The 10,229-nt window shown below is 28.7% G+C and overlaps 1 protein-coding gene across 1 annotated transcript; it reads right to left on the reverse strand.

The window, feature by feature from the left end:
- Positions 1-881: 881 nt before the first annotated feature.
- LOC115720657 (F-box protein At2g27310) lies at positions 882-2,329 on the reverse strand. Its single transcript, XM_030649819.2, has one exon. The coding sequence runs from the start codon at positions 2,101-2,103 to the stop codon at positions 1,060-1,062; it is 1,044 nt and encodes a 347-aa protein (XP_030505679.2). The 5' UTR covers positions 2,104-2,329; the 3' UTR covers positions 882-1,059.
- Between the last annotated feature and the right edge of the window lie 7,900 nt (positions 2,330-10,229).

The raw sequence follows: 10,229 nt of genomic DNA on the forward strand, positions 1-10,229 counted from the left end.
TCAGAATAATAGTTTACATATTATTACCGCTAAAAATTAAACTTAAATATTTATTTACAACCAAAAATTAAACTTAAGTATTTATACCATAACTAACACTAGGGGTGCTCATCAAATCGCTCAAACCGCGTGCACTGCAAAAAAAAGCAATTTGAAATTCTTTGTCGTGCAGTGGTTTGAATTTTTCCTAAATCGCGCGGTGCGGTGCGGTTTACGATTTTGAATTGTTAATATGCGGTTCAAACCGCACCGCACATTATAAAAATACTAATTTTTATATTTATTTAGGTTCAATATGTGAATGTCCAACCTAAAGCCTACTGATTATTGTATTATTAAAACTTAATTTTATTTATATTTATTTTCAAGCCTTATGGTATTTTTGATAAGTATTGCTCAAGCTTTGTTGTATTGGTGATAGTTTAATTATTGGTGATAGTCCAAACTGCAAAAATTACACCGTTTTGTACTATTCTTTGTAGTGCAGTTTCTGCGGTTTTTTAGTTTCGCGGTGCAGGTGCAGTTGGGAAAATTAAAAAAACTACATGTGTGAATTAATTTAAAAAAATAGTCAAAAAAACGCATCACTTGCACTACAAACACCCCTAATTAACACTCTTAATTAATAAGATGAAGTTTATAAGATAAATCAAGCTCTATATGATACATATTGAATTATCAAAGCTTGATATTTGACTTTTTCCTTCTTCATTATCATTATATCATTATCATCACCTAATAAAAAACCCTTACTAGTAAAGCAAAACAAGATGTTATATGAGATAACTATGTCTCTCTCCACCTCTTATTGTTTTCTTTTTTTTTTTTATACGTATTAATGTTGTTGATGAATATTGTTCTTAACTCAACTGAAAAAGTCATTTTTGGTAAAGTAAATATACATTACTTTTATATTCAAATATTAATATAAACAACTTCATTGGCTGCAATCCAATTCAATCCCTATTTACCTGTCTCTTTTCCTAATGTAATTTATGTAATGTTATGTACATTGTACAACAGAGTAACTAACCGTAATAACTGTTTTCCTTTTTTTCTTTATCTGAAAAGAATAAAAGACCAAAAAAAGATAAAAATAGAAAGGCCAGTAACGATGCAGACCAAGTCAAGAGCTTTCTCTCGACTAAGCTTTCTCTCTCTACTCTCTCTCCTCAAACCCAAATATTCCTCATATCTCTCTTTCCCCTCTCTACTCTTCCGTACCTTTCTCCTACCTCCTCCTTCAATGGCGTTTCCCAATATAACCAAGCTCTCACTCCCCTTCAGGTGCCTACCTTCCATATCCTCCACGTGTAACCCCACCTCCCTCACGTGCATCTTCCCTCTTTCCTTATCAGTATCACCCCCGCACGTGACCACCAACCCACACTGCACCACCTCTCTCGCCCCCGTCATCACCGTCGAGAATCGGAGCTGAATTTCTCCGGTCAGCCAGTGTCGATTAACCGATACAGGTCTCCGGCTCGAAACATTCGCAGCCCTCTTAAGGTTTGGGTCGATAAGTATCCAGCTCAGCGTTACATTTTCTTCCAAGTGTTTCAGCCACGCGCCGTCGTCGTCCCCGGGCACGGCGGCGCGTCGTATATCTGTCGGGATCGGATCTTTCGGGTCGATTAATTCGACCAGAAACGGTGAGCAGAGGAACCACTCTGATAAGGTTTCGGTCTCTTCGATTTTGGAGAGGACGAGTTTTCCCTGGTAGAAAATATCGACGGCGGAGATTAATCCGGATGGACGGCTGAGATTGTGATTGAATACACGTGGCGGAACCTCGTCTATTGTTGGGAATGAGTCGGAGAAGAAAGAACGGTGGCCAGAAGGGAAGTTGGAGACGATAAGTTGTTGGAGGCGGGGATCCGCTACGGAGGGCCACATGGAAGTGCATATGTCTTGCCATAGGGACTCGTCAACGGAAAGCGCGTGGAGTTGAGACGACGCGCTAGCGGCCGAAGCCAGGGACGGGCCGTCGAGACGGGCCAGAATATGGGCCCGAATGATGTCGGGATGGAGGGCTGAGATTGTCCTTTCACAGCCGTGATCGTCTCCCGCCGTTTGATTCGTTGTTAGGTCGGGAGTTGCCATGTAACGGTGTCGTTTTTGAGTCTGTCTTAACAATTTATGTATTTTTTTTTCTTCTTATTTTTAGGCTTGGGGGAATGGTGTTGGTTGTTGTAAAACTCGTATTGAGTAAGATGAGACAAATAAAAATTGGGTTTGGAGTTGAGGTTTTATAGTTGGGATTTTGGGTTGAGAGAGAGAGGAAATATCCTTTTTGTCACTTCATTTACCGAAAAAAGTCTCACGAGTTTCACATTTTTTTTAAAATTTTTCTCTTTTTTTCAATGTCACTATTTTTTTTTTATATATATATAAAATAGACTCTTTATTTTTGTCACTATTTTTGTTTTGTTAAATGATAAAATAAATTTTGTATTTTTTAAAATAATATAAATAAGACTCTATGATAAAATTGGTTATATTTTCTGTATCTGTTCGTGTTATAAATTATCTTCAAATTGGTTATATTAAAAAATAAAATTGTTAAAAATTGAGCTCAGAATCCTATTTTTACCATTTAAAAAAATATAAAATCAATTTTATCATTTAACAAAAAAAAAATAGTCTAATTAATAACTTTTACAAAACAGAAAATACAAAATACAAATCATAAAGTTCTCTCATCATCTTGTTATAAAAAGAAAAAAAAAACTAAAAATTCTCATCATCTAAATCTATATTTTATTTTTCTTTTATTATGGGTGGGGGCAATAGCACCGGAGCGTGTTAGGTTTCATGCATATTTGAAATGAATGGTTTAATTGTTTTCTATGTATTAAATTAGTAGTATGTGTTTATAATAAAACATACAAAGACTATTGATACAATTTATTCTTTATTTAATATGAAATAGAATAAACTATGGAATTGGACAGTATATAATATTGTTGCAGATAAGAACGAGTAAAGTACGTAATTATAAGTAAACAAAATAAAAATACCAAGTTATTGTTCAAAAATAAAATAAAGTAATATCAAGTTTGAGGTCATCACGTCAAATGGTATAATTTCTCTACTACGTACGTACTCCCTTTCTTACTTTTTTTTATTATTCTTTTTAAATGCACTATACTTTTCTAGTTCCTACTTCCTATAAGATATAAAAGAAAATTCTAATTTCTAAGTAAACTCTTTGATATTTTATTTTTGACCAAAGACTTAACTTTTGAGCCATGCAATAAGATAAGATGAGGATTGCCTTCTTATTTACAAACAAAAAACGAGGATATAGATATACACTAAAACCTTTATCTAAAAAATATTATTTTAATAAAAAGATTATAACTAAATAGAATTATTTTTAAAATAAAAAATCAAAACACTAAACACTATCATCGTAACAATAACAACGATAAACAATTTTTAGTATTTGAGCATTGTTATGAGATACCTCTTACGATAAAGTATCGCTTTATAATTGATTAGCGATAATTCATAATATTTATTAAAGTAAAATAAATGAGATCTGATATTAAGTTGCACCAATAGTGATCTTACACCTCACAAGGTGTTAAGCACAATGAGTGTCCTTTAACATTTCTCTTATATATTTATTGTAACCATCATGGTTACATTTTTCTTTAACCTATAATAGCAGGTTACTAATAGGTAAACATTCTTTTTTTTAGAATTAATTAATTATAATTAACTATTTTCTTAAAATAATTAATTAAATATTTAACAAGACCTCTTTTAGCAATTAATATTTATAAATATTTTTTTTATATTTAAATCTTACTCTAATTATTTTAACAATTAAGCCATTTAATTATAATATTTACAATAATTTTTTTTTTACAAAAATTAAATTTCTTTTTACACAAATTAAAATTCTCTTCTTATAATAAATTTTTAAATGATATTTAATTATTTTGTTACAATTAGATGAACTAAGTATGAGCCCTCTAGCTAGTCAATCGATAACAAGTGTAACTATTTTTTTAAAAAAAATCCTTCAACTTATTTCACTTTTTAATTTTTAAATATTTAAATAAAAAATTAAATAATTAAGTGTAATAATTTAAAATTAAGATTACAAGTATAATAAAATCTAAATTATGAAATTATATGTGTATAATTTTAAATTATAAAAAAAATTTGCTATAAAATTTTAAATAATTTAAGTGCAAAAAAATAAATTGCTAAAAGATCCTTATATGGTAATAAATTGTAAAAAATTAATTACTAATTATAATTAATTTAATTTTAAAATATAATTAATCTTAATTAAAGTTTTATAAGAAAATAAATTATTAGGTTGCTTTTAGGTTACAAGTTATTTATTATTTATTTTTATTTAATTTTTAAATTAATCACAACCATTTAATAGTAATCCATGATGGCTTAAAAAAATGTCATCATTGAAACCTCTTCCATTATATATATAGATATGGGTGCACTCTTAATGAGTATCAGTCATGAATGGGTAATAGTAAAAAAAAAAATTAAGTTTTTATACTTAATTTTTCTATTTAATTAGAAAAATCTCTCATTTTTACATTATATGGACTGAGATTGTTCTATCGGCTGAAAAATAATAATAAAAAAATAATTTTGACAAAAAAATGATAAAAAAAGTTAAGTTTGACTTAAATATTTTTCATATAAACATATTTTAATGTAGTGTAATTAAAAAGAGGTATAGTTTTTGATATTTTCTTTAATTAAGTAGCTAAATTATAAATATATAAATTTAAATTTCTCTTTTGCTATTCATCATCGGATCAAAATTTAATGGTTTAATATTTTTAAAATTAATATTTATAATTAAATTTGTTTGGTACTTTCCATAATGGATAATATCCATTAAAAATTGTTATATATATATATATATATAAAAATAAGTATTGCTATTGTTATTAGGTATTATTAACAATAGGATGACTCATAAAAATGTTAGGCATCATAAATGCCTTAACCTTTCTCTATATATACACTAAATAAAATCAATAGTCTTCCTATTTAATTAATTTTCTTTGAATTATTATTATTATATACTTTTTTTAATTTTTATATAAAATTTGAAATAAAAAATTAATATCATATATAATAAAAAAGTTAATTTAAATAAAATTAAAATAATTTACTAAAATCTAATTTATAAACCTTTCATAAATATGTAGTATATTATACAAATGAGAAAAAAAAATACTTCATTGATATAAATCAATAAGAAATTATAGAAAAACATTAATCCAAAACCAGTTTATTATTTACCTTAGGTGCAGATACAATTAATTTATAACTCACAACCAGTCTTATATATTGTTCGAGTTGAACAATAATATTTGATGAAATCATATAACTAAATTAAAAATACATATGGTATGATTTATTTATTTAAAAACATAAGTAGGAGTATTGTATTAATTTATTAAATATTGATAATAAAGATATGAGCATTGTTATTAGGTATTAGTGGTGCTTAGTACTTTCTCGACATATCACATTACGGTTGGTTAGAGATACTTCTTAAAAGTTATTATACTAAACTATGTGAGTTTCGATACTTAATTAAACCAATAACAATACTGACATATAAGAATGTGTTAGTTACCTAACATTTCTCTAAAGATATCTATATATATATATATTAGAGAGAGAGGTTTGTTAGTGGATTTTGTTTTGTCTCAACTTGTATATCCTTTGTTGCCACTTTGAACTTTGGCTTTTAGGCCTCTTTGGTTTTAAAAAAAGTTTCTGTTATCAAAAAAAAAAAAAAAAAAAACTTGTATATCCATTCCCCACCCCACTAATGAGAATAGTCAAACAACGACTTTGGTACGGAAATATGCATGCATCAATTAATTCCACACTGCGATTAAGATAGTGCCATAATTATTCAACAAAGTGGGCTCTCTTTCATAATTTATTTCCCACCACTTCCTAACATTTTACAATGATCCCTTAAATAAATCATTTTTATTTAATTTATATTTTGAATATATTAATTATTTCTCAACTTGCAACAAATTTCAAATACTAATTTTGATTGTTTGCATTTAAAAGTTTAATTAGATTGTATATGTGGAAAACATGCCCTCATTCCTATACCTAATATGTAAAATAATATTGGTCAAACATTAAAAAAATAAAAAAAAATGTCTAAAATATTGTTAATTGCAAGTAGTGATTTTCACGGGACGGAAAATTAGCGAAAAATATTCCCCTGTTTTTATTTCCGTTAAAAATTTTAATTTTCATCCCCATTTAATTTTATTGGGAATAGGGTAGGGAATCTCCTAATTGAGGCAGGGACGGGCATAGTAGGGAATCACCTAATAAAAAATAAAATTTATAATAAAAATTCAAATATATAAAAATATTAAAATACATAAAAAAAATTAAAATATTACACATTAATTATTATTTAAAATACAACTTAAAATTTATAAAAAAGATACAATTATACTAAAAAAAGATATAAATATAAACTACAAATTATAAATATTGTTAAAAATATAAAATAAAATACTAAACGTGTCTCTATTAGAGTGGAAAGTGTCATCCCCATTCCTATTTCCGTCCCGTTTAATATTCGAGGACAAAAAGTAATTTCCATCCTTATCCTATTCTCCATTTAAAAAAGAAATCTACAACTTATTAAAAGTGGGTCTTCGCAAAGTACTGTTCCCATAAAAAAAATGTCCATCTCTAATTACTACAAGTTGAATGGGAAAATGAAGTTATAATATAGTGGCCGACTAAGGGTTACCAAGAATATACAATTGTGTTGATGCAATCATGAAAATATAAAGGTCAAGTCCACTTGAATATACCAATTGAACTTATTGCAGTCTCATTATAATAAATATATATGTATCACATGTATAATATATATATATATAGATAGATACTCATGTAATTGGGCCAAATTATTGAGACATAATTTTTTGCCGTCCACATATATAGTTGTTTTTTTTAAGGATCCGTCTACATATAGTTGGCCTTGACTTAAAACTTTGCCGCCCTTATGAAACTTTGCACCGACTACGTATACTGGTGGTCACTAATTTTTAAACTGGTATAATATAATTAAGTTTTTTTATTTTTACACTTTAAAATAGTTTTTTTTTTTTCGTATTTTTATAGAATTTTACATAGAAACATCTATTGCAACTGGCGCTACAACTTAAATTGCAATAAAAAATCGTATAAAAACCCCTATTGCAACTAGCGCTGCAACCACTTTAAAAACCCAAACCGTAAATTTGAAAAAAAAAAGTTAAAAAATAGTATATGAGGTAATTCTCCTATAATTAGTTAACTTAAAATCAATGGTGTCATAAATTAGGGGCCAGGGCAAATCGTGTCGTCCTGTCGTATTATGTGACCCATTTTTTATATTTCGTAACAGGTTTGGTAGAAACATTACTAAACCTCTATATCTTTAAGACTACATATATATGACAAGGCTGCTACTTCAACCAACTATCCTATAGCTAATTATGTATCTTATCATCGTTTTTCTAACTTTTACAGGGCTGCAATACTTGCTACTCATACCTTATCTAAACCTAAATCATATACTGAAGCCTCAAAATATGTTGTCTGGTTAAAAGCTAGGGATGATGAAATAAAGGCTTTAGAAAGAAACCATACCTAAATTGTCACAACCCTTCCACCCAACCAATATGTCATTGGTAATAAATAGGTATACAAGATCAAATACAATTTAGATGGTTCAGTTAACACGTTCAACGCTTGATTAGTTACCAAACGATATACACAAAAACTAAGTATAGACTTCTTTTACACTTATGCTCCTGTAGCTTAGTTCAACACATTAAAATTACTTTTTGCTCTTCCCGCCACTAAAAATTGGTATCTCCATCACATGGATATAGACAATGTCTTCCTCTATGGTGATTTAAAATAAGATATTTACATGAAACTACCTCTTACACTCCTAAAGGAGTGATAGCACAAAATACTGTTTACAAATTAAACAAAAGCTTGTATAGTTTAAAACAAGCATCTAGACAATGGTATGCTAAACTAAGACTAATTAAAAGTGTGTTTAATTAGGAGCAACAAAAATAATTTTAAAATGTAACCAAACATAAAAAATAAAATGCATATATTTTTTTATTCTATACGTATTTGAACAAGAAAAGAAAGCTAATTGTTTATCAATGAGGAGTGTATTTAATAAATTTTCTCTTGAGGAGATTGTAATCTTTGAACTAAGTTCATCATCATTTAGTTAGTTAGATGTTCAAAAATTTAAATAACTGCCATGAACATTCATTGCTTCAACCAAATTTCATCTGAAAATTTCATCAAAAATAAAAAAGACCTGAAAAAGTAGTTTATTACTTTAGATGGTTGTGAGAGACATAATAATTAGTACGCCCTCTTCCGTTCTTCCCTTTTGCCTTGCCAAACAAAAAAAATAAGTCAAGATTAATAGGCTATAATTCATACGTCATATACCTAAATAGTTGTTAGGTTTCGATAATAATAATAATAATAGTAAGAAATCAACCAGGCCTCAAAGGCAGAAGATTCTTAACCATTCCATCAGAAACTGTCAACAATTTTCTTTTTTTAAAAAAAATACTGCTAATTGCCTATAAACATTGCCACTAGAGTCAGAGATAGTATTCTAAATATTCTATATTAGAAATAATAATCTCATGAAGACAGCAGGGATTAAACAACAAGACTTTGCCACTCAATGGATTTTAAACTGAAACTCCAATCCAATCCTACTTTAAAAGGCATATCAATTCCAATTTGCAATATTGTAGTTACTAAAATACTCGTACACAAAATGAGCAACGGCAAACAGAGTTCAATTATTTTAAGAAACAAACATTGACCACTAACTGTACTTGGGGATTTAAGTAATTCCAAAGTAAGATGTCTTTTCCAAAAACTATACCATAAAGGGGAAAATACATAAATTGTATGCATATCAAGAAAGAATGTTCCAGCTTCAAATGTGAACCTTAACATCTGACCATGTTGTGATAGCATTATATTTATATCCCAAATCTAAGTTCTGTATATCCTTGTGGTACGTAAGAGATAGGAAGAGTACAGGAAGTGAAGTGAAGGATATATGCAAAGAGGCATCGAAGCACTGTTTCCACCATATATACATTATACCAAAACTTGGTCTGAGAGACCATCAATCTCACCCAACCCACTTATGCATTGTCATATCATCAATAATACTCTACTGTATCAACATCATTTCACTCCACAAAATCCAGTTGATTTGTTTTAGCACATTGAATGCCAAGGTGGATGCAAAGTTCTTAACCAAATTAACCAATCGTGTTCAATTCTTTCATTTGATCATGCTTGCAAATTGAACTAATTTCATTATCTGCAGTATTATATGAAGTAGTGTTATAAGTTTATGATATGTAGTAACATAGTACTATTTTTTATAGGTTTCATTTTAGAAAAACTGTAATCGGTTAAAGACTGTCAAATCACTTGTCTGTTAAATTTGTGTTCATATTTTAAGTGAACATATCATTCATTACTGGTATTACAATATTATTAAATGTACATTGTTGGGTTTTATGCCCTAAATAAAACTCGTTTCAATATAATCAGATTTACTTATTAATATAGATCAGAAATAACATTTAATGTTGCATGGTTCACATGATTTATTTCATGATTATATGTACATAATGTATAAATTCATCTGAAACCCTTTTCACATACTTGATCCTGTTTATTGTGCCGTCAACACATTGGAAAGTAAACATGACTATGTGAATAAAGTTTCCTAGATTTATCAGACATAGGGTTTTACTGATATGATAATCTACAACAGAGTTTACTTGCATTTGGAGAAGTGCTATGTTCTTTCCAGAGCATTGGTTAAAGTAAAGCTCAGGTTGGATGCATGGAGTATGCATCGGAAGGGACCGATATTGAACTTTGACTTAGATTTATTAAACTTACCGTAATATCTATTCAAGTCAATATCACCTAGTTGATCCTAGATCAAATGATCTTAATCCTGTTATGATTAGGCTCAATCTTGAAAGGCTATTCGTGTTCTTTGATTTGTTAGTTAAGCCTACTTTTAGGTCAGGGTGATACGTCCATTTTGGGAACACGGTAGTGCAATTGAGTGGGAGCGCTAGCATAAACATGGAATCTATAGCTTCTATCTGGCGAAT

This window comes from Cannabis sativa, chromosome 2 (genome assembly GCF_029168945.1).
Source record: "Cannabis sativa cultivar Pink pepper isolate KNU-18-1 chromosome 2, ASM2916894v1, whole genome shotgun sequence".
Taxonomy (NCBI): domain Eukaryota; kingdom Viridiplantae; phylum Streptophyta; class Magnoliopsida; order Rosales; family Cannabaceae; genus Cannabis; species Cannabis sativa.

What these genes read in the sequence shown, in the direction of transcription:
- LOC115720657 (XM_030649819.2), bottom strand. Translation starts at nt 2,103, where the DNA reads ATGGCAACTCCCGACCTAACAACGAATCAAACGGCGGGAGACGATCAC.